The sequence below is a fragment of the Phoxinus phoxinus genome, assembly GCF_949152265.1.
Source record: "Phoxinus phoxinus genome assembly, chromosome: 6".
NCBI classification, from domain to species: Eukaryota; Metazoa; Chordata; class Actinopteri; order Cypriniformes; family Leuciscidae; genus Phoxinus; species Phoxinus phoxinus.
This window is the reverse complement of record NC_136881.1, coordinates 31,032,713-31,059,494: the sequence shown is the minus strand read 5'-3', so window position 1 is coordinate 31,059,494 and position 26,782 is coordinate 31,032,713. Positions and strand designations below refer to the sequence as shown.

The window sequence follows — 26,782 nt, the reverse complement described above, 5'->3', positions numbered from 1 at the left end:
TAAAGTTGTTTCTAATGATCTCTGTGCCGTTGTCATGACATTCAGTGCATATCTTATTTTCTGTCATCTATGCACAGGAAGAACAAATATTGATGCTTAAATTAATTTACGCTGCGTTAAAATAGTGCACCCAAAAATGAACATTCTTTTATCATTTACTCATCCACATGTCATTCCAAAATATGACTTTACATTTCATGACAAGTGAAAATAATGGAGAACTATCCCTTTAAAATGTCTGTATAAATACACCTATTAATTTTATACCTTTGGAAAATAATGAGAAATAAGTTCAGTGTGGAGAAATATTATGTTAAATAAGTGTATTAACAAATTATTCATGTTCCATGTGGAACCAATCTTGGGTCAAGATTTGGACCATAGAGTTTTTGTTAAAAAAGCTAATTCAGTAAAGCTTGTTTCATGTCCCTGTCCTTCACTTGGACTGATTATTAATGACACTTTCATTTCAATCATTGATTTAGGAGCACTATTTATTCTCAAAAAAAGCAACATCTCATGGGTGTCCATTATTGCATGTTAAGGCCTATTCATGCAACTATAAGTGGGAACAACACTCATGCTGTTTTGACAAAAATACATGTGTGTCATAAATCTTTTGTGGTTGTGACACTCGAGTCTTACCTGCTGTTCAGGCAGCAGTAGATAATGGGATTGTACATCGTGGGGCTCATGGCAAGCCACATGACTGACAGATAGATCTGCTGAATGAACTTCGATCTAAGCAGTTCCTTTTTCCATCCCGTAGCCAGGAAATATACATGGTATGGCAGCCAGCAGATGGCAAAGGTCACCACCACGATGATCATCATTTTCACCACCTGGAAACAGAAAAGGAAGGCAAAGTAAAATATTACATAATATTGTATCATAATTGGTGGGAATTTATTATATTGGAGTATATCGGAGAAAAGAGTCGGCATATATGGCTTGCATAAGTTATAGTAAAGATCTATATTTATTTGTGCTAAAAGATATATATATAGGCGGAGAATACAAAAAAAAAGTGCAGCTTCTAGCCATTGCGACATTGTGACTGACCTTATTTCACGCATACAAAAACAAAGAGAACAGTGGAGGAGCAATCATATCACAAACAGTTATCCGGCTGTGTTTTTATTCATTATGTTAATTCATTAAGACACTGCTTGTCATTCAAATCCCACAGCAAACGGCACACCCATAAGCACCAAACAGTGTCAGGATACCAAAATCTTGGTCATGCAACCAACAAGCTTTGACACTTTGGGCAAGCAATGCATCTGCAGTTAGAAAGAAAACCCCAGGCAACACATTTCCAACAGAGCAAGGACACCACATGAGGTCTTCTCTGACTTCCTCTGGATTCAGCAAACATGGCGGACGTGCTCCTGACAATTGTATGTTGACTATGGTGTAATTGCCAAAATTCATGAAAAATCATTGACTTCTCATGCAGTTCTCTGCTGCTTTTACTGTTCTCGTGTCAATTGTCAAACTGTGTTGTGTGTAGATCTGTGCAGTTCTCCATCCTGTCAGTTTTATTCTGTCCTCAAAATATCCAGTCTCTCTTCAAGCAAGTGTCCTTCTGCCCCTGCAGGGACTTCTGCCATAACAAATCCATTTCCCATCCTTCACGAGGTGAATTGTTTCTGTAGCCACATCACAACGTCTGATTGGAGGAGCCTCCCGCTTCACTCCACTAATGAATATAATTACATTGTTCATGGTGTCCCACAGAGACAGCGAATGGAGCTTTGTTAGATACTCTTCAATCTGAAGATCTCTCCAACTCCGATATCAATAAAAGAATCAATAAATGAACAAATTAATATATGAACATATTCATTACAACATTTTGCCATTTATATATTAATAGGGTCATATCTTGAGGAACCAGGTTTCTTTCTTGATCTTTAAGATTTTACTATGAGAACACACTAGAATGTCAAAAGTAAAAGCTTCCTCCCAAGCGCAAAAAAAGCTGGAAGAAAGAAAATAATAAACTACTAGTCAACATGTCCATCGCTCTTCTAGCATGCACACATAGCTTCAGAGACACGTTCACACGGTTTATTTTGTGATGCTGTCACAATGTAATGAATATTTTAATTTTAGCTTGACCAATCATTAGGCTTAGATTGTTGAAAGTTTTGTGTCATTTCACAATGTGAACTATTTTTAAATCAACTTTGAACTATAGTAATGGAGTAATTCTCAATATTTTGGTTTGGTCTGAAATTCAATTATCACTGCAACAGAAACAGGATAAGCACACAGATTTACACCTGTGTTTTCAGCATCTGTAAGTTAAAGTTGTTTAAATGTTCTGTGCACACAGTATTGGGGTATTTCTTATGTATAAATTAACCTTTTGGGCTTTATATGAACTCTGTGAGGAATCATGTTTAAATATGAGTGGATGACATATCGGAAATACACAATATCCTCATGATGTTGTTGCTGGCAATATAAAATTAGGCAACATTCATGACTTTAATGCTGTCATTATCTGTCATTATCTTGCAAATCATGAGTATGAATGCATTCAGACATGTTTTAATAGCAGCTCTTGATTCAGTTACTATGTTAGAATAGGTCAAATCTATTTCTGTGAATGAGTCAACAGTTATTTTTAAATTAAAATATTAAAACCTTAGTATTTAAAAACATACCTTGATATTTGTATATATATATATATATATAAAAAAAAACTTTGATTGAAAAAGATTATTTCACAGTAAGTATATGAATATCAAGATGTATTTGCATATATATATAGGCCTATATATATATATATATATATATATATATATATATATATATATATATATATATAAAATAATTTTATTTGTCTTAACAGTTAAAAGACTGAGATTATGCTTGTTGGTTCACCCCACCATCTACGCAAAGCAGAGCAATCTATCGTTTGAGCCAAATGTTTTGAATACTGTTAAAAGTTCATTTTTCCATCTTCGAAATATTGCCAGATTGCGTCCAATGCTGTCATTTACTGTTGCTGAGAGATTGATAAACACTTTTGTGTTTTCACGTATTGATTACTGTAATGCCTTGTTAGCTGGCGTGTCAAAAGCTACCTTAAACAGAATGCAGGTTTTGCAAAATTCGGCTGCCAGAATCCTTAGAACTAATATACGAGACCATATTACTCCCGTTTTAGAGTCTTTGCACTGGCTTTCCATTAGGTTTAGGGTGGACTTCAAAATTTTGATGCTTACTTACAAGGCACTGCATGGTTTGACACCTCAATACTTGATCAAGCTTTTAACTCCATATACTCTAAAACGTGATCTTCGTTCTTCGGGAACTGGTCTTTTACTTGTTCCCTCAACTCGTTTGAGATTAATGGGAGACAGGGCTTTTTCTTCATTAGCTCCAAAACATTTGAATTCTCTACCGATTGAGATCAGGCAAGCGAAATCTTTTGGTATTTTTAAATCTCAGCTTAAAACCAATTTTTTTTTTTGGTTAGCTTTTAATTGATTTATTGTCTTTTATGTTTATTCTCTTTGTATTTATGTATTTTCTCTTTGGATAGGCTATTATGTCTTTTTGTGTTGTATCTTTGCTGTTTTAATTGTTTTTCTACAGCGCGTTGAGATGTACATTTAAAGGCGCTATAGACAATAAAGATTATATATATATATATATATATATATATATAGCCCCTAATGAGCATAGAAAATATGATGCCATAAATGATTAACTGTGAATCAAATCATCAAAGGAAAGAACAGAAGACTACACATGGTGTGTTTCACAGACACTACGTGGAAGACACATATAATTTGGGAATTCAGATTCTTCAAAGAACTCATATTATGATTTTTCTATGGGCATTTCATCAGTATTCCATCCCTAAATGCCTGCCTTTGTTTTTCCTAAAGATGCGTTAAGAATATTCCCTACACCACATTTCAAAGACAGAGAGATATAGTGCCTGATCAACGGTTCAGCAGGAGGTGGACGTGAGAAGATGTCCTGGGGTAAAAGGAAAGCTTATATGATTGCCATTCACGCTCACCTTAAAGCCAATGTTTCTCTCCCAATATGTCTCCAGACGAAAGCTTCTGCAAACTGAGAGCTCAAGGAAGTGCACTGCGTTTGGCACCACAATAGTATGTCTCTTTTGTTTTCTCTTATCTGCCCTGTCTCTTCGATACAAAGATTGAGAAAAGACAAGGGCACTCTCACTGAAATAGAAAAGAAAGTCCTTTTGGTGATTGGCGCTTGAATAGAGACTATACAACTGTGGCGAATAGAGATTGGAGATCTGTTTGAGGTTGTGGAATGGAGAATAGTCAATGGGCTGACATAAAGTGCTGATCAATACACTGATATAGATCATAAGAGAGACAAGTCCAGAGAGTCAACAAAGAAGTAATGCTCGAACCAAGTACAAAAAAAAGAAAAAGAAGAAATTTCAGTGCCTAAAACAACGGGTGAACGTTTTTAAAATAATCAAGTCAGGGTTTTCTTCACTATTCAATAGAACGGCGTCATAATCATTGACTAGTATCTGACTAGAGGTTCTACAACTTTTCAATGAAACTACCCCAAGTATAACTCATTGGAAAAACGTCTAGTTTAAAGTTAAAATGAACACTAGAGGCAGTAAACCTTTTTTTTCTTTTGACTTCTATAGACCTTTTCTAAAACTTATTTTTACATGGTTCATTGCACAATACTACATTATGACCTCAAACGCTTTTACCAAGCTAATACATATTTCACGTTTGCATCACATAAGCAGCTCCATTTGTGGATTTTCTGATGTTTTAAAATTTCCTCGGTAACAATACAATGCATACCATTTAAGTAGTATATAAAAACACCAATAAGAAGCAAAGGGTCAAGTTAACTCAAAACCAGACTATTTAATACAGGATTGGGGGTAAAGTCGATTAGCGGCAGCTGTTATATGATTATTCGAAAACCTTTGTGGGGTGGCACACTCTGGAAAGACAGATCTGGATCAGCGTCTGGATCAGCGTATCGTGATGGATGAGCAACCGAGGTTTTTGTTCTCTGTCAGCATGAGGAAGTAGAAATGCAAATTACTAGGCAAGACTTTGTTTAGAAGGTCAAACCAGGTGCAATACCACAGGGTTACCGCCTCTTTCTGTCCTTAACCATATTATTTTAAAATATCTTTCACTGCATTTTGCATAGTTATTTCATGATTTTGGTAAAACACAAATATAAAATTATTCTTTAAAAAAAATAACTATTTAAATAATAACAATTTAATTCATTTATTAACCATTTCAGTCGTATACGTCTCTTGGTAATTCTGGGCTTGCTATACACGAGAGACTGATCATACATTTTTCTGGCGATGATTTTTCTGGGGTAGGTTGCCAGGTCTTTCCCCAACCCTCCCCATGGCTCAGGACTCACGCATTTAGCGTCTCCAATTCACATCAGTGACCAACATGAAAAATAAAACCAATAATAATCATCATTACTTTGTGAGTAACTGAGCTGACAAATTTGACAACAGAGTGCATTTACCTCACACTGTCAGTAAGGCAAATAAACTCACTCTTCAGCAGACACACTCACTCTCATCCTAATCAATATTGATTCAGCAAACGGGTGCTTGACAGAGGAATCGTGGTATTTTCAAACAGAACCATGTGAACTGAAATCACGTCACCTTTTACAATGTCATTATCAGTAACATCACTTCTTCCAATATATAGAATCAGGGTTTAAAAGAGAGATATATCCATTATGTATTGATCAAATTTAAATCACTGCTGTCAAAATATAGCAATGCCCATGACATCAAGACATGTGTCAAATAAAATTATAAACGTGTCTAGCTCAGACAAAGTGCATTATATTAGCACCATAGATCATGTTGCTCTGCAATTTGTATTTAAATGAATAATTCAGCCAACAATAAAAATAGTCATCATTTACTCACACTTCTGTCCTTCCAACCTTGCACTGCCACTGACTGAGTGAACCTTTGTTTTGCACACAAGGAATTTACATTGCCATTGCGACATGCATCACCAGCAGTTCAAAAACTCTGCCCAACATTTGGCTTTGTTGGCTTATTGTTCACTTGGAGTATACAAACTAAATCCAGTCAAAATAAAATAAATACTAGCTGCAACCTAAAAGCATTTAGGTGGAGTCGCATATCCAGAAACAAGAAAAAAAAGAACCACTTTCAGTACCTTCACACTAGACTTGCAAAACAGATCCAGGTAAAATGAGATGACAGATGACAGAGAGGCTGTGACACAGGCCATAATGGTGCATTGATATATTCATTCCAGCAAACAGAGCTGGAGTCATTTTGAATACTTATTTAGAGAAAATGAAGCCGTTCCGAAAACAGCTCCTGTGGAGAAAATGGATCACAGACTGTCAGGGGCTGATTGTACAGAATATTTGTGCATCTGGCTTGACTGTCTCACTTTGCACTATTTGCCAGTGATGTGCTGTTTGCTGCAACCGTCCTGGACTGTAAAATATCTCATATTTTAATTAATGTAACAACAGTGATAAACCGTTTTTTGAATCAATTTAGTTACTAATGTGTATATCTCTGATGAATGTAAATGTGTGATAGCCCAGTTGAGTTTTATTGACAGCAACAGCATAAAGGCTTAGCAAATTGACTAATCAGAATGGATTTTAAAATGATTCAACGTCAAATTAAATTCAAGAAGTAGTTGCCGGAAAAAGGCTGAAAGGCAGAAGAAATTTGATTTACCTCCCCATATATAAATAACCAGGTATTATTAAAAGTAAGATTTCTAACCAATTATTCTTTAGTATCAGGTGAAGAAAGAAAGAAAGAAAGAAAGAAAGAAAGAAAGAAAGAAAGAAAGAAAGAAAGAAAGAAAGAAAGAAAGAAAGAAAGAAAGAAAGAAAGAAAGAAAGAAAGAAAGAAAGAAAGAAAGAAAACGTTTAAATGTTTACATTTAATTATTTAATGCAAATAGTTAAAATGGCTTTTGTACTTCCCGATATCCAGTGAAAGAGCCACAAAGCTAATATGGAAGGAAATGGATTGTGATAGTACTGTGGCTCAGGCACTTGGCTCTCTGCTTTGGATGAGATAAGCAGAACTTCACAAGTGTGGTTTGGTGATTGCAGTTAACACACTACGGCAGCAGTCATTGTCTTCCAGCAGAGCTGGATTGATGCTTTGCGCTCTAAAATTTTGATTATAATTATCCGCAGCATGCTCAAGAAATGTTAAATAGGTTTTCAAATGAACGCTTTCACATGCACTTTTACAAATTCACTTGATTCACAGTGTCAGATGGTAAACAAAAACGAGCACAAATAAATACAGTACAAGTTACACTTGCTCTCACTTGAAATGTTTTTCCATGTCCAATTATACAGAGCTTATAAGAATATTTACTCTAGCTAAATGTTCTCTTAAACCTTCCCATGTATGCCAATTAACTAAAATAAATAAATGCCACTACATATATGTATACATACTGTATATATATATGAGGACTTCAGTTGCAAAAGCCTCTAATTGCCATCTGAAATTTTATTCTAAAATGAGCATTTTTATCAAGCTCTTATATTTAAGTGAAATAACTGAACATAAACATACAAAAGGGATTTTTTTTTAAACTACATGCATTATTTTTTCAGATCATAAACCATCCCTGAAACACACAAACATCTTCCAAATAACTAGAGAAAAGCGTGCCTTGAGAACAGAGTGAGGGAAGCTATTGTGACATGATCAGAGTCTGGAGGTAAACTAATCAACCGAGACTTCTAATCCATAATCATCAGAGCATAACTCACAGGATCACTTTCCTCAGGCTTAGATTAGTGTTATTAACAGATTCATCCAATCCAAAGTAAGCACTACCTGTGTAATCCTGAAGGCAGACATACTGCTTCAGTGAGGCATTCGAACCATGAAGCCTAAATCCTACAAAGTGCAGATGCCTAAAGCTTTCAGATAATATAACAATGTTTGAAAAGTTTAAGTATCGTAACAATGATACCTGCTCTGGATTAAGAAAGGTGATGTAGGGTAAGGAATATTGGAATTCATTTTACATGACATTAAATAAAAATAGTCTGCAGTCTGCATAAGCACTAAATGTGCATGATAGATAAAGTACTGTTTAAGTCCAACTTTGCAGCTAAGTCTACGTATAATAATTTCCCAATAATGCAATTATTTTGTGAGCTGTTGTTCTAATTGTAATCCTATTCTGAATGCGTCTGTTAAATTTTTAATCAATCAAGCAACTTCCACTTTTATTGGATTCTGTAGTTCTTACCAAAACCCATGTTGTCAGCGAAGGTTATGGACAGACAGATGAATAAGATCAGGATAAGTTCAAATGCAAAGTTTAATAAACATCCAACTGGTAGATTCAGACAAGCGCTAACTTAAATGCGACCGGACAAACACTTAGTGATGGTGAAGAACTAATCATCATCATCATCAGTCGAGCTGGGCTAGAGGTCGACAAGAGGTTTCCCTCCTTTCGGTTTATTTTGCCTAGGCGCGGCAAAAAGACAGTTCCATTGTTTCCGGTTCTTTGCTAACTCGCTGATTTCCTTTTCGCTGAGAGTGATCATGCTTTTGTCGATGATGTGGCGTGATATTTGTTCGCGGTACGTTGTTCGTGGTGCCCCGCGTTTGTTGGTTTGATCTGCGACTAAGATGAAACGTTTAACCGGTTCGTCTTCTGCCATTCGAATGCAGTGGCCTGTAAACTTAAGCTGGCGATCGCGTATAGTTGTGCTTATTGGCACCTGTTGAACCGTTTCATATAAATGTTCATTTGTGATATGATCGTTCTTCTGGTCTATACCAAGCATGATGCGGTAACAATTTGTTGCATATGCGTCGAGTCGATTCGCTAGATGTTTAGTGAGGATCCATGTTTCGCAGCCATGAAGCAAGATGGAAATGCAAGCGGCTTTGAAGAGTCGAATCTTGAAGTTGATCTTGATCTTGGGTGCTTTTAAGATGGATTTGAGTTTGTGAAACGCTACCCAAGCTAAACCGATTCGAACATTAACGTCTTTGTTTGTTGACCCTACGTAAGAGCCTAGGTATTTGAAGTAATTTACGATGGCTACCTCTTGGTCATCTATCTTGAGTGCGGGAGAAGGAGTTGCGTCTTCCTGTATGTTCAGGCGCATTTGCTTGGTTTTGGTGCTATTTATCTCAAGGCCTACTTGGCGTGCTTTTATTTTGAGTGCGGTGACTTGTTTTTGTTGTTGCTCTGCGTTTCCTTCAAGTAGGGCGATGTCGTCAGCCAAAGCTAGGTCATTCACTTTGTGACTTAGCATGCGAGTTGATGCGCGTAAAGTTCTGTAACTTCCGTCTGTTTCCTTGCCTTTGTGTGTAAGATATCCAAATTCGTTAGCTGATAGTTTTGAGACATAGTCGATGATGAATAGAAATGGTGCTAAGACATCACCTTGAAGTACACCTGTTATGATTTTGAATGGCTCGGAGCACTGGCCTTGCAGGTATACTTGGCTTTTCGAGTCATCGTACAACACCCGAATTGCATCAACGATCTTTGCTGGAATGCCGTAGAATGGCGAACATCATTTCTCTGTCGATTGAATCGAAGGCCTTCTTGAAGTCGATGAATGTGATGTAAAGTGGGATATCTTGTGCATATGCTCCATCCATTATTCGTCGCAGAATATGAATTTGCTGGATGCAACTGCGGCCTGTTCTGAAGCCTGCTTGGTTCTTTCTGAGCATAATGTCGATGGGCAGACAAATTCGATTTAAGATCATGCGATTGTACACTTTTGCTGCAATTGATGTCAGGGTGATTCCGCGCCAGTTTGTCATTAGCTGCCGGTTTCCTTTCTTCGGCAGAGGTATGAGGTTCGATGTCCATTGAATGGGTGCGTGACAGTTTTCATAGACCATTTGACAGATATAGAGCAGCTCGTCGACTATGAAATCGGCGCCGTCTTTGAGCACTTCAGCTGTCATTGTGTAGTCTGATCCAGGCGCTTTGTTGCGCTTTAGGTCTTCGATTGCTTGCTCTATCTCGGATCGATTGAATTGAGCAGTTTTGATATCAGTACAGTCGGGTGATGGAACTGGGTGGACTGTTTGATCTGCGTTTTTGTTTTTGTTGTTAAGCAGTGAATCGAAGTACTCGCGCCAGCCTTTGAGTAGATCGTTTTTATCTTTGGGCATTGATCCATCGAGTTTCTTTACTTTGCTTGGGTCGGCCTTGTTGTCGTCACCTGAGATCTGATTGACGATCTTCCAGGTTTTGCGGTGTTCTCTCTTCTTGTCTGCGTTCTCAAGCACTTCAAGCAGGTGGCCGAGATGCGCTTCTTCGTCATGTGTAAATGCGTCAGACACTTGGTTCTGCAGGCTTTGCCAAATAATTTTGTGTGAGGGCAGTCGTGTTCGCTTGTACTTTGCCCTAACTTTGTTGCAGATGTCGAGTAGTGTGAGAGTTTCAGCAGTGACCCAGCTCGCAAACTTTGCTTTGCGCCTCTTTCCAAGTACTTTTTCGCTTGTTTCGTTGAGGAACTAATATACATATGGTGATTGAACTAGATGACGAACAGCTGTGATGATTACTGTCCATAGAAACTGATGATTGGCAGGAAAATCAAACAAAGGAACACATATGATGAATGACAACAAACTAAAAGTCCATGAAAACGAAACTAATAAACACAACTGACATATGGTGACAGAACGCCCCCTCCTGGAAGGTGAGACCTCGCGGCGTGGAGAGGAGGATGCTTAGGAGGTGGACGAAAGGATGAAGAAGGGATGGTTACAGGAGATCGCGAAGGGATGGTGATAGTTGGCGGCGGAGGGATGGTGACAGTAGGACGACGAGACCCCGGCGGCGATGATGGAAGGGGGACCCTGGTGTAGACCCAGAGCACAGCAGGGATGAGTCGAGGGAGGGAGCCAAGGTGTTGCTGTAGCTGACGACATCCTGCTGACGACCGAAAGAGACGGAGCCGATGGATCGCAGGGTCCAAACGGAGAGACGATGGACATGAGTGACACCGCTGGCACACGCGACCTAGGCGGAGTCGCGGCAACAAGGTTTTGTGACGGAGCCCGAGAACTGAGGCGGAGCCGGTGTGACAGAGGACAGAGGAGGTTCCGGAGCGAAGGAGGAAACCACTGAAGCCATAGGGGTGGAGATGCTGAGAAAGGCTCGGAAGTCTGTGGAAGTAGAGTGATGACTGACCAAGGGGGAGCCAATAGGACGAGGGAACCCGGTGGAGCCGCATTTTTCAAAATTGAAAAAGAGTATTTAATAGTTTTCCTGGAGTAATATTTTATGAGGGTATCTGTTCTTTTACTCAACCCCTAATTTGTGTACTTCATCCACCTCTGTGTGTGTGCTATACACATAAATTCTACTTAATAGTGAGCAATATGAGCTATATTATCTTAACTGCATGATTGGAAAAATTACCGGAAAGACTTGCCACAATTAGATTTCAAAGAACGGCTCACACTACTTCAAACTGAAAATATACCACATAAAGCAGATGTTCTTTTAATATCTTCACTCCGTTTTGTGCGTCAATCATTCATGTTTACAAATATAAGTCTCTATTGGGTTGCTTTTTCTGGTTAGTCAATGGCTACACAAAGCCCGCGAATAGACAAGTGATTGTCATCAATCAGCTTCTCCAAGAGTTTCATCTGAACTGACATAAAATAAAAATGTAACTAGGCTTAATTGAGGGTCTTCTAAAGGCTGAAAAAGATGTACATGCTTCTGGGTTCCCATAATCACCTTTACACATCATATAAATTGGGGGCATATGGAACCCGCAAGATCTAACTGGCTCCAAATACACATATTCAGCATGCCAGCCACTAATGGAGAGAAGAGACATGATGAGGGGGCAGCCGTAGGGAGCGAGCAAGATGCAGCGTTGATCGAAAAAAAGCCAGCACAATCCCAGCAGCCATCAATGAAACGTATATCCAGCAGACTGATCTCTGAATGCTATTGATTGGGATGTAGAATATATAAAATGCCTATTGAACCAGCGAACGACTATATTCCAAAGACCTTACAATGGGTTGCAAGACCAGATTCTGCTCAAATGCTTGTTATATGTTGAGCTGCAATATTTTGCACACTTTCATTTCATTTGAATGCATCTTAAATCGCTTATCAATTGGGTCTTATCAAAAGTCACATCATTCTCACTTAATGGACCATTAACTTTAGTCCACTTTAGACATTCTACTAACTATGAGTAACTTTGCAACTACATGTCAACTAACTCTCAATAGAGTATTAGTAGGCTGTAGTAGACTGTCAGTATGCTGTTAGCTTATGGTTAGGTGTTAGGGTTCGGGTTAGGAGAATAAGTTGACTTGTAAGTTACTTATAGTCACTAGAGTTAGGGTTAGGGTTAGGGTCGAAATATATTTACACAATAATCACAACCCCGAGACAATGTCTCACACACTCTAAAGTTGATTGCTGATTCTAATGCAAATCTCTATGATTGCCATTACGACAGCTAAGTTACCAACCGAAGCTGATCAGAGCTGCTTCCCACATCAGTCGACAGGAAGCCTACTGTAGCCAACTAGAAGTAAAACTTCAGACACAATATATTCGTGTTTCAATGAGTTCAGTACACACTGTGAAAGAACAGGAAATTGGACACAGAGCTAGGCTTTTTGAGTTTAAAGATAATATTTATTCTAGTCCAAAACCATTTTTTTTCTAACGAGAGGCTTCTGATTACTTTTTTCTAAATCAGTTAAACATTATCTAAGTCAAAGAGTCCTATAGATCAACCATGGTAATTTGTTAAGTGCTTTTCTGTGCAAATCCCCCAATGTGAAATCTTTCATTTGAAGTCTAAAATGTTAACATGAAAAAAAACTACATCATTTTACATAAATAGACAAAGGCAAAATACTCTTCTAGAAAATATTCTTCCTAGAAAATATTCTTCCTAGAAAATTATTCTCCAGTGAGCAAAATCAAATAAAACCTTTCCTGCTCCTGAAAGTAACTTGGGCTGTACAAACAAATGGAATGTGTTCGTTATGTTATCAAGTACCACAGACAAATGAGGCACACTGGTTTAATGTAGAAAAGCATACATATCTGTCCATTGATTCGTCTATGAGGCTTCAGTTCAGTCACTTCTAAGAACACACTGTTATTTCTACCTGTATGACTTTTTCTGCTGAGGAACATAAAAGAAGATATTTCTGAGAAATGCAATTTAACTTAATTTAACTCAATGGGTTTGGTTACATATATTCTTTTTATTTATTTTTGCATTCCGCCGAAGAAAGAAATACATATAGCACAGGACGGATTGACATGCTAGATTTGTGGGCTGCCAGTTGCTGCTATAATGTCCATAGCAGAAACAAATGCTGACATTTAATTCACTAGACAGACATGAAGCCAATTTCTCTTTTACCATGGCCAGCAGTATTTGTGTGAAGAAGAAAAAAGAAAAAAAAACAGAGCAGAATTTTTTTTCTATACTTTCATCGACTACCTCCTACATGTGCTCTAAATGATCTGCTGACCTATCCAACCCTTTCCATTTTCTTTGGAAAACTTCATTCTCTAATATCTTATTGATCCCACATGTAATGACCCATTAAATGTGAGTGTGTTGTGTGTTTACTCTGATGCTATGTGTGTTCCAGTCATCCCATCAATCTACATCTAGGAACATGGAGTTAGTATTTGAATTTCACTGCCCAAACTTTGGCGACCACCAGATCTTGTAGGTTCACTCTTTATAACATCTTTCCATTCCTCTTTGACTTTTTGAATTTGTACTTCTGCTCTAGAATCAAACTGCTTACCTTTCTTTTGGCTCGCAGTTGGCTCTGTTAGTTGTCCGATGAAACACCCGGAATCTCTCCTCCCCAAAGCGTCAACCCCAACAATAGTGTAGTAATGCCCATGACCACCAGGGGCAGAACGTACACCAGCATTGCCAAGATGATATGATAGCTGTATAGAGAGAGAGAGAGAGAGAGAGAGAGAGAGAGAGAGAGAGAGAGAGAGAGAGAGAGAGAGAGAGAGAGAGAGAGAGAGAGAGAGAGAGAGAGAGAGAGAGAGAGAGAGAGAGAGAGAGAGAGAGAGAGAGGAGAGAGAGAGAGAGAGAGAGAGAGAGGGAGGAAGCTTTAGGAATGTAAAGCTAATTTCCCTTTGCTGTGACAAACATGGGGCTCACTAAGCAAGCATCACTTGCACACTTGTAGGCCTACTTACTTTTTACTTTACTTGTCTGACTGTATTTCACTCCAAGATAATTTGGGAAAAGTCCAATGTGGCCCAAGATATCTGATGCAGACAATATCTAACAGAGGCTAAGTATTGGCACAAATCCAACAGTGTATTTTCGGATTTATATTTTACAATTTTAGTCTTGAATCCAACCTTACAGTTCTGCAAAAAAAACTTGAAGAAATAGTGCAGTCTCAAACTTGACAGATTCCTCATACAGATTTCTGGACTGCAATCAAAACACTTGTGAATGTTGAACCTCTGTTGATACATACCACCAGCTATGTACAAACTTAACAGAAAACTTGATTTTATAATGATTCGATTTATTGTTCTTGTTGTTGTTAATAATAACACTTACTACTAATTGTGTTTTATTATTATTATTATTATTTTGACCACTATGAAAACACTTTACAATAAGGTTCATTAGTTAACATTAGTTAATGTGTTGACTAACATGCAGCTACATAAGCAATACATTTGTTACAGTATTTATTAATCTTTGTTAATATATGGTAATAAAAAATACAGTTGTTCATTTTATGTTCATGTTAGTTCACAGTGCATTACCTAATGTTAAACAAAATACAACTTTGATTTTAATAATGTAGTAAAATAAATGAACATAAATATTAATAAAAGCTGTAGTTATTGTTATTTTTAGTTCATGTTAACCTAAAGTGGTTAAATAATGCTAACTAATGAAACCTTATTGAAAATTGATACCACATCTACTTTATTCATTATTGACAACAACTACTACTACTACTACTACTATAAATATATATTTTTAAATGTGCATGCATATTTAAATAGCTCTCACATGAAAGGGTCCTCTGAATCCTCGGCCCAGGCAATGTAGCAGATGGTCCGTATGCGAAATTTTTTGATTGTTGAAAAGAAACACACTGGAAAGGCCAAAACCACAGCCAGCAGCCAAATACACACAATGATCACCTTAGTGGCTGTGGCTGAGAGTCGTGGTTTCAGGGGATGGATGATGGCCATGTACCTGTACAACACAAACAGATGACCGATCAGTCTCGTGTCACACATAGTCTGAAACAGTTTCAAATAACATTACTATGATCAAACATCAAATACAAACCACAGTTGAGCAGTTTTCAATTTGTAGGTTGTGTAATGATCTAATAGCTGATTGATAATGACTCCCATCAAAGAGGTAAATCTTTCTCTCGGATGGTATGAGAATTCAACCTGCCAGGTGAATACAACATTCCATAACAGAAAAGTATAAAAAGAATTGTAAACTCACTCCAAGCCTTCTTTTAATCATTTGGAAACGCTGATTAATCACATGCCATTGATTACTTATGAACTCCATAATGTGGGCCTAGTCTATGTGCTTACCATATTCACAATCATTTAAAGGAGTAGTTCACTTTAAAATGAAAAATAGCCCATGATTTACCCACCCTCAGGCCATCCTAGGTGTATACGACTTTCTACTTTCAGACGAATACAATCGGAGTTATATTAATAAACACCCTGACGATTCTGAGATAATGGCAGTGAATTGCAACCATCATATTGAAGCTCAAAAAAGTGCTATTAGTGCTAAAGTGCTATAAAGTGCTAAAGTATCCATTATATAAGAACTCCACACGGCTCCGGGGGTTAAAGGGTAACTCTCGCCAAATTGCAACCTAGGCTATTTGTGTTAATCTACCCGAGTCAAACATTCGTGTAAAAGCATAATTAAAATGGAAATGCCCGTTTTAAGATTGACCGTATTGGCCGTCTCTGACGTTTCGGGACACGCTAGCTTCCAGCGAGCACACGCTGTCCTGTCTGCCCCAAGGGCCTGCAGCCAGACAGCGTTTGGGTTCGCACACCGTGAGTCGTTGTCGGTATTTCCCTGCCGGTCCTCCGCTTCAGGGTGCCGTCAAGGACTTGCACAAAACGCCTATGCAGAGGCATGGCAAAACCTCGCAAATATTTCTCCATGGGTCCTGCGCACTGTAGAAATTGGGTACAGACTGCAGTTCCAGGTCCGCCCACCAAAATTCAACGGGGTGGTCTGGACTACAGTGCACCCAGAGCAGGGTCTAGTGTTAGAACAGCAAGTTCACTCACTGCTGAAAAAGGGGCCATAAAGCATGTTCCCCCACCAGTCAGAGGTTCTACGGCTGGTACTTCATAGTTCCCAAGAAGGATGGAGGGTTGCGTCCAATTTTAGATCTAAGGCACTTGAACCAGTCTCTGAGGAGATTCAGGTTCAAGGTGCTCACTATTCCCATCATCGTGAGTCAAATCCAATCCGAGGATTGGTTTGTCACGATAGATCTAAAGGACGCATACTTTCACGTCTCATCCTTCCATCTCACAGGAGGTTCCTGAGGTTCGCTTTCGGGGGCGAAGCATACCAATATCGGGTTCTTCCATTCGGCCTAGCACTCTCCCCTCGCACATTCACCAAGTACATGGATGCAGCTCTGGCCCCACTGAGGCTCCAGGGGATCCGCGTGCTGAATTACATCGACGACTGGCTCATCCTGGCCCAGTCTCGAGAATTGGCAGTTCGGCATCGAGATGTCGTCCTTGGCCATATTCAGCGATTGGGGTTGAGGCTCAACATGAAAAAGAGCGCCTAACTGTCGTCTCTCAAGGTGATGTATGTCCCGGGGGACCAGAACCAGGGAGCAGACATGCTGTCGAGGCAGGGGCTGAGGCCCGGGGAATGGAGACTCCACCACGACACGGTGGAGTTGATATGCGAGAGGTTCGGCCCAGTGGAAGTGGACCTATTTACGTCTCGAGAGACGACACACTCTCCGCTGTGGTTCTCCCTCACGCATCCAGCCCCACTGGGGTTGGATGCCATGGTACAGACGTGGCCGAGGCTACGTCTGTATGCCTTTCCCCCAATCGCTCTGCTCCCGGGAGTTCTGGAAAGGGTCCGTCGAGACGGGGTCAGCCTACTATTAGTAGCCCCGTTCTGGCCGGCCCGAGTATGGTTCTCAGACATCATATCACTCCTTGCAGGCCCATCGATTCAAGAGAGAATCTCAATGCATTCGGAAAAAATTGGAATTGATCCAGAATTATTTCTCGATTCACAATGCATCAATTAATTTTCCCAGCCCTACTTCCAACGTCATAGTTGCGTAAGTTGCACTTTAGACGCAAGTAGACTGCATAGGGCCATTCGGCCGGAAACTAGAATTTGACTTTGTAACGTGATGAATATGAATATTTTTCTTACACAAACACATCGCTTCGATTCAGAATGCCTTTATTAACCCGCCGGAGCCGTGTGGAGTTTTTATATAATGGATGGATGCACTTTTTTTTAGCTTAATACTGATGGCTGCAATGGTTGCAATTCACTGCCATTCTGAAGCGTCAGGGTGTTTATTAATATAACTCAGATTGTATTCGTCTGAAAAAAGAAAGTCATATTCACCTAGGATGGCTTGAGGGTGAGTAAATCATGGTCTAATTTTCATTTTAAATTGAACTACTCCTTTAAGAGTGATAATAGGTCATTTACTTTAACGACTCCCTCATCGTAAACAGTGAATTGCTTTGTTAGACAGCCAATAACTCTTGGGCCGAGAAGGTTATTTTTGGGATATGGACAGCATCAATGTTAGAGCACTCCTGTGGGCATCTTGGATAAACAACAGGGAAGATGACGGAATGGGACACTGCCTGTGTTTTAGTTATAATAGTAGTGAATATTAAAACCAGCATGTGTCTAGAAAACATTCACAAATGTAGATTAATTAATATACTGCAGTTAAATACAGCTAATTATGCCATGCTGTGATGTGTTAAGCTGCCACAATCATAAAAGCTGTTTGCAATTTGACACACCATTACTTTTTGAAAAGCATTAAAGGCACAAATCCTATTATTTTTTTCATTTGTCTGTGTGTCTGTGTGTATATATATATATATATATATATATATATATATATATATATATATATATATATATATATATATATATATATATATATATATATATATATATATATAAACACACACAATGTTTTTACGTACTATTTGTAGTCCGTTACGGAAAACTTTATACAGTAAGGTATTCCACATAACACATTTTAGGTAATAGTCTATAATCGGACTACTTTTTGATTACTTTTGACCTGACTCGTTTATCACATTGTTGCAATGTTGAGAAATGTTGAGCAAAAATGCCTTAAAAGTGAAATGATGTCTGCAAATCCAGTGGTCAAATGCTTTGTGGCCTCTGAATTTTCCAAGTAATTATAATCACCTGTTAGCTAGTTGGTGGTGTGTGAGTGTAATTTCACAAAGCTAGAAGACTATATATGAGCTATATATATATATATATATACTGTATATGATTTTTTTCAGAAAGGAAATTTTAAAACATAGAAGATGTTTTCTAAAATAGAAGAGTTCGGGAGAATCAATAAATTATGAACAATTTACTGCCATTATGTGAATATGTAATAAAAAAAGTAATCTGATTACAAGTAATTTAAAATATAATACAATCTAATTACAAGTACTTAATATTTAGAATCTGATTACATAATCCAGATTACATGAAATCAGTTATACCTAGCACTGCATACACATACATACATACATACATACATACATACACACACATACAGTACATACATAGGCCTACGTACATACATACACACACACTAGATTTGATGTTCACAAGTTTAGATATTTTATAGTTTTTATTTTTCTATTCATGGAAAGCATCGGCTAAATGTAATAAGTCAGCTAAATAATATAACATTCAAGTGTAATGCCATTGATGACAAAATGTTTGAACTGAGACTGAACCTATTGGCCTCCACTATTCGTCAAAAAATGTTGCACATAATAGTTTCATTAAAGTTTCATAAACCAACAAATGCACCAGAATGAGGTTTTTGTCAGCAATGCCATCTATCTGACAGTAAAATAAAACATTTATTGTACTAAAAATACTGTCTGGGCAAGTGGTGTCAGCACAAATCTCACACTTTCCTCCAAATGCAACTGCGAGCACACTGACCCACTGCAAATTCCTGCAGACGTCACAATTGCTCTGTACATTAGAGTAGTGACTGCCTACCAGCAAAAACAACAGTAACAGCAAATGTGGGTTGTGAAATATGTAGCCTGCAGCCATGAGCGCACTATGTGACATTTTGAGCACAGGAAATAAGTGTGAAGAACACTTTTTTTGGAATTTGGTTTTCCGTTGTCTAATATAATTCCCCTCTTGCAGTAACTATGTTTTGGTTGCTAATGTGTACTGGTAGCAAAAAACAACAACACCATTTGGAATATAATAAAGGGGTTATTTCACACATTTTGTTGTTGTTCTTGTTCCCAGAGGTTCACTTAATAATATTAGTAAAGGTTTTGGGCCAAAATCAGTCATTATATAGCTTTTTATGACCAATATGGTGGTCAAAACCAATGGAATATCCATTTTTCATCCTCCAGTATCAAATGCCTTTGTTAAGGCTGCATTAGATTGTGACAGGATCCGAAATGATAGCACAGACTATCATACTTACTTGAATAGGGACCTTGAAAAATAAAGTATTTTGGATTTGGATTTTAAATAGTCATTTTTAGATATTTAATCTCAAAATATCAAACGAAAGATTGATTTGAGGACGATAGAACAATTTTACTTGAATTTACTGTACCTCTGCTTTTACAGTGATATAAAATTGTTTATAAAAGCCTTTTTTTAAAGATTTTACAGATACATCCTCAAAACAAGTCCTCTATTCAGAATAAATTAGTATGATATTACACGAGAATTGTAATGCAAAATGATTGAGCTCATCAAATGCCACCTCATATTAAGCATATTTGATAAGTTGAACTTATCCATACAGAAAACAGTTCTGTATGTTGACTGAATAATACTGTAGCTTGCTATGTTGATTTTAGAGTGACCTCCATTCATATTAATGAGAATTATATCTGATTACCCTGACATTTAACTAGAAGTCATAGTTGGGGTCAAGTTGAGAGAAACACAAGCATCAGGCCATGAGCTTCAGGCATCAGTCATAATCAAAAGTTATGCTGCTTCCATTATTTTCACTAGTGCAATGTGACAACTCACTTTCTGACATGAGTTTCACTGAAAGGACACAGAAAAAGTATTGGATGATATTTGACATTAGAGTGATGTCTGTAAAATATAAAGCTCTTGCACTCATTGTACAGCATTGCATAACTCTGATATTTGTCTTTCACATACTCCAGAATTCATACAGCTGATGATGGCATCAAAAATAATTGACCAAAGTAAGATACCCAAATACAGTACACTATGTGCACACTGTGCTGAACTAATCGTCCACATCTGAAAGGGTTACTGATGAAGTTCAAAAGTCCCATTTAATATGCATTATTTTCGTATTATTTAGTTAGTGAGATTTTAGTCCGAGACGCCTAATCAGGGGAAAAATAAGGAAATATCAGCAGGGTGCTGAGAGGAAAATAATGATTTGATGGCACAGCATGACGTAAAGGGATGAGAAAGCAGCAATGTTCTCAAAATAAATAAATAAACATTTCCACATTTACCTACGCAGATTATGCATCCTAAAGATCTGGGCGGATTCGGCGGTGGGGGGGGGGGGGGGGGGGGGGTGGGGGGGGGGGGGGAGTTCCAAAGCATTGCTTGTGGCAAAATGACTCAACTCAGACAGCACTGAGACTCTCTGGAATATTCAGTATTCAGAACCTTGTGGCTTCTAAATTGCAGTTCTCCGATCAGTTGAACTCATCCACACTAGTTTGGATTGTTCTTTTAAAATCTCGATTTCAAATAACTGCATCTGATTAGAGGCAAGGACAGATCAAGATCAATGAGCGCCATATAAGCACAAGCTCTCTGGTATTGCTAAATGCAGGCTATTTGTCTCTCTCTGTTGATTCTGTTCATGGACAGAAGAATTCATTTACAGTTGAATTGGTGCGCATTCCAATTCACTATCTAATAGGCTAAGTTTGGGCCAAACGAATTGTATGGTGCACAGTAAAATAAAGCCAATGAGGCGACCCACTCTATGTAAAATAAAAGTTTTATTAGGCTACATTAAAAAAAATGTTACGTTTTAGAAAATAATAATCATTTCTTTAGAAGTAAGGCCATTTTAATGATCAAAAAAAGATGCATCTAAGTAAGTAAGCTATTTTAATGATAAAAAAAAATATGCATCTTCATTGTGACAAATTCTTGCCAAACCTTACATTTTAAAGGGGTCATGAATTGAGAAATACATTTTCCTTAAAATTTTGACTTGGACTTGAATTTGGTTTTTGTACTATTAAAACATCCTGTAAGTTTCAGAACTCAAAACTTTGTTGTTAGTCCAAAAACAGCTTTTATAGTAAAAAAGCTCTGAAACCGATTTGTTTTGGATTTTGTAATATTATGTTCAGATCAAAGCCTCAAGTGGTACTCATTGCAGAGTCAAATGACGTCCAACTCCACCTCTCTGGGCATCTAATGGGGTTTAGGGATAAAGTTGTGGGTAGGGTTAGGGTGTGGTTGGATATTCTAGCTCCACCCATTAAGCCCATTACATTCGCACCTCCTCACTGGACGTCTAGCCACCCATTTGCTCTGCAGTGAGCAGCCTCTCTAAAACCTACTCTACATCATCACATCTTTGGCCCCACCCACTGGCGCATTAGTGAGAGAAGAGAGATGCAGCATCACTGGACTAAAAATAACATTACCTTCCAAAGGATCCTTATGCTAGGAAAGGGATTATATATTTTCAAATATGTGAATATCTCAGTAGAGCAATATTTGTTTATTCTGTACATTTCACTGTGGATTATTTGGTTAATCAGTCGCAATTTCAGACTTTTACTGTACCTGATAGTAATGCCACGACATGTAACCATAGTCCTAATGCCTGATCTGTGATCAATGATTTCTGATATGATTCATTTACAGTCAGAAATCGAGCTGAAATGATGAGATCACTGCATTCATGCGCTCAACAGACAGGTCTGTCATCGGCAGATATTGTGGAAAGCAGGACTATGGCTAATTGCCGGCGGGGTGTTTGCTAATGAGTGCCACCTGCGCGCCGCACTGGTCTTGAGTTTCTCACGAACTACTGCCGCACACACATAAACAAAACAAAATGTAAAGTCCAGGCCTGGTCCTCTCTCATCCTTCACTGTCGTCCCTCCTCCTATAATGCTTCTGAAGCTCCTCCGTGAGAAGCTCGAGACCGGAGCGGCACGCAGGTGACACTTATAAGCAATCACGCCAACCTGCTTGCCACAGCTATAATCAACACTTTTCACGATTAGTTAATCCCAAAAGATGTAATAGTAAAATCGTAGTAAAAGATTTCGAGTTTCACGTGGAACACTATGCAAAGATGTTAGCCAATCACAGCAGTGGGTGTTACTGTTTACACTGAAGTCTCACTTTGATGTAAAAATCATGCTAACATTAAAAGTGCACCTCAGGAAACATTCTAAAATAATAAGAACGAAAAAGAATCTAAAATGCTGATCATGACCCCTTTAAAGAATATGACTGATTTATCATCAAAACTGAATCAGTTTAATTTTGCACGGTGTGATTTGATTTCCAAGAACAGAATGAATGTGCATCTGCGCCTGCAAAGACGCCCCCTGAAGGTGCTGTAGATAAGTTAGCAGAGCTCAGCGATCCACAATCATTGTGCAGCCATTTACTTCAAGTCAACCATTCTGTGTAAGGACTGCCTGAGGCACTTTTCCCAGTCAAGAAAATTGACACATAAATAACTGTTTAAAACCAATCTTAACTGAATCCGTCAAGTCTATATAAATACATATCAAAGGGCAGTTTTAAGTGCATATCTCTTCCAGAGACTGTAAAAAAGAAAAAGTCATTAAAAGGCTAAAATACTTGTAAAATACCTACAAAAAAAATGTAGGCCTATTTATTTATTTTAAAAGCAGTCAGGCAAATTAGTTTTATTTTGGAAAAACTGTTGTCAGTGCACATAAAGTCACCATGAAATCTTTTGTATGTAACATTGCAGGGTTTTTTTGTATAAATTATTTTTCTGTACACATAAAAATGTTTAAAATTAATGCGCCCTCCCAATCTTTAATCAAAATAGCTTCCCATCTAACTTCCAGCGACATCTCGTCTCTCTTCTCTTCTCTTCTCTTCTCTTCTCTTCTCTGACTGATTACTGGCGTGAGGGCGGGACAACCTGTCATGACGTCAGTCACAGCAATAGCAAACTACTGCAATGATCCAACAATCCAATAATTTCCTGATTGACATTTTTGATGTGGCAAAATACATTCTATTTGTAAAATATATATATATAATGTTTTCATTTTAAATATTGTATATATTGTGCTCGATAGTTAAACTACATTTTAGAGTCATTATACATATATATATTATATATATATATATATATATATATTATTTTTTTTAAACACACAAAACAAAACAAACATAATAGGCAACATGAAACGATTATGATAAGAAATGTTGCATTAGAAAAGGTTAGACCTATTGCGATGTATTAATGAAAGCATGCATTAAAACAACATTTATTGAGTTCTCACAGTGATTTAATGTTAACTTTACATGTACTCTACCTGTCGACTGCTATTGCGCTCATGGAGTAAATGCTTGCAAACACGGAGGTGACGGGGAAAAAGTTGTGAAATTTGCAGTAGGCTTCTCCAAAATACCAATCACTGTGCGCGGCATAAACAAAATTAATCAAAGTGTTGAAGGCGGCCATCGATGCGTCTGAAAACGCCAGGTTGAGCAGAAAGTAATTGGTTACGGTTCGCATCCGCTTGTGAGCCAGAATGATCCACATGACGATCAGATTCCCGAACACCGCGATCGCTAGGATGGAGCTGTACGCCACAGACCAGAGCGCGATGCGCCACGGCGGCTGCACGAACTGGTTTGTAAAGTTCCCCGTTAGGTTAGATCCGTTTTTTGGAGGTTCCATGGCGAAAATGTGCAGAAATCTTCTGATATACAATATCTGAAGTGGACTGGAGACCGCGCGCGATGCACACTGTTCCAAATGCGCGCGAGAGAGTCCTTTGCTCAAGCGGAAAACGGCAACATGTCACTTAGAAATGGTCGATTTGGTGGGAATCGATGCCAAATGGACCGACTGACAAATTCTCTAGTCTTCTCTATCGATACGTAAATCGCTTATAAGTTAAGCTTAAAGGCGCGTGGTTGTCTCCTGACTCCTGTTGAACGCAGCCACGAGCGCAACACACTCTAGTCAGATGCAGTGGACAAGTGGACTAACTAGTGCTACTGGGAGAGAGCATGATCGATTGATTCACGGCGTAGAGTTAAAGTACAGACAAGGACAAATTGGACTGAATCCTGAATTGAATCAATAAGTAAAACACATTTGTGAAGCTAGGTCAATGCCCAGTAGTTCAGAAAAAAACACCAGCATCTATATGCAGAGGCTGCTACCCCCCCCCCCCCCCCTGCAGTCCCCCCATTAAAAAAAAACATGTTATAGTATTAATTTCAGTTACATGTCATCATACATGGCTCATGATCCTTATTTTATGTGCATTATTAAGGCATTATTTAAAAACAAATCTCAACATGTGGTTACTCCAAAAAAAAAATTGCGGGTGGTATTTTTTCTGCAATTGTTATTGTGCATATCTGAACACACACACACACACACACACACACACACACACACACACACACACACACACACACACACACACACACACACACACACACACACACACACACACACACACACACACACACACACACACACACTCCTGTCCAACACACTTTTTTAAAATGATGCCACTTGATGAACTGCATTAGATACATGGAACAATGTTAACCACATCATGCCATTGCCATATTGGTCCATCATGGTGCTATGGTAACAGACAATCACGGAACACCGACCTATGGTTGAGTCTTTTACAGATTGGTGTCAAGAGGCTGGTCTACTGAATGCTGAGAAAACCCAAGGATATGTGTATCGATCTGCAGCGTAATCAGGCAGTAGTGCCATGTACGATTATCGATAATCATTAGATTAAATTGATCGAAAGTTATAAGTATCTAGGCACTATTATCGATAATAAATTACTTTTTTCAGAGAATACTGATAGACTGTGTAAGATGAGTCAACAAAGACTTTATTGTCTGCGGAAATTAGCCAAATAATATTGACAGGACATTGATGACTGTTTTTATAACGCATACATATATATTGAATTGATTTTAATGTTTTCATTGATTTTTTGATTTGCCTCTTTGAAGGTCAAACAAAAAAATATATTTTCAAAGGGTTTAATGCAGAAAGCGCATCACATTATATCTGACACATATCACCCTCTTTATGATGCATTTCAGACCCTCCCCTCAGGATCTTTGTAGGTTCCCTTTAACCAAGACAAATAGATTTGTTGTTGTTTTCCTGATGTGGTATTAATGTTGTGTATTTGTCTTGTATGTGGTGTAAAAATACCATATGATACTATACCATAAAATATGTATTTACAATACATTTTCATACTTCTCTCAGTAAAAGCACCAAAACCAAAATCATATTATGCACATATCATATCAAACTAGACAGTTTAGACTAACTCATTGGTTAAACTGTCAGTCACAATCTTCCTGGCATCAATATTATGAATTTGTTTTTCAAAAAAGAATTAATTTCTTAAACCCTGAGCTAAATGAAATTCAGTATGCAGTTTCATGTCCACTGTAACCTTGGGAGAAACATGGCTGGGGCGATGAAGTCTCTTTAGAGAGGAACTGCCGGTGAATGTGATGCACATTTTATGGTCATCATAAGAATATTTGAGGAGTGTAATAAATGCAATGCATGTTCTCTCTGCAAACGATCAAACGGGATGCAAATACAAGTCTCAATAGCTATTAAGATCACAAACAACCCAAAATACAAATAACTAGTTATAATTATATTTATATTTATAAAAATATAAAAAATATAAAAAATTATATTTTTTAATACTTTACAATATTATTATTATATCACGTTATTGAGTAGCATTACTGCAACTGGGGATTTGGGGCTTTGCTACTTAGCAGATGTTCAGGCTAATGAAACAAATTTGGTGGAGACGCACATTCATTATCCATAAGATTCTCACTAACCATAACCTGCATTCATTTATGTAATCAGTGAAGGAGCTTATTATGCTTTACTGTCAAATTAACAATTTCAGCATGAATTGACACACTTTCGACTCTTAATGACACCGATATTAAAGTGAAGAATTAAACCATAGCCTACTTAAGAATGAAAAAAAAGCTCAAACACTGAAGATTAACTATTTTCATTACTGTAAGAAATAGCTATTAAATTTTGCAAATAATTACAAAGAAACGATAAGTAAACCATTGGATTAAATGTGAAATTTTGAAGTAAAACGACTGACATAGCATTTTCTTGTAAAACATTTACTCAAATAATATTGCTTAT

General features: G+C 37.9%; 1 protein-coding gene across 1 annotated transcript in view; it reads right to left on the bottom strand.

The window, feature by feature from the left end:
- The window catches only part of tacr3a (tachykinin receptor 3a), a 30,499-nt gene extending 6,121 nt beyond the window's left edge, over nucleotides 1-24,378 (bottom strand). The window contains 5 exon segments of the mRNA XM_079616625.1: nucleotides 646-842; nucleotides 13,856-13,882; nucleotides 13,886-14,006; nucleotides 15,109-15,297; nucleotides 23,904-24,378. Of these exon segments, the coding sequence (XP_079472751.1) occupies nucleotides 646-842; nucleotides 13,856-13,882; nucleotides 13,886-14,006; nucleotides 15,109-15,297; nucleotides 23,904-24,271 (902 nt within the window). The 5' untranslated portion in view covers nucleotides 24,272-24,378.
- Nucleotides 24,379-26,782: the final 2,404 nt, after the last annotated feature.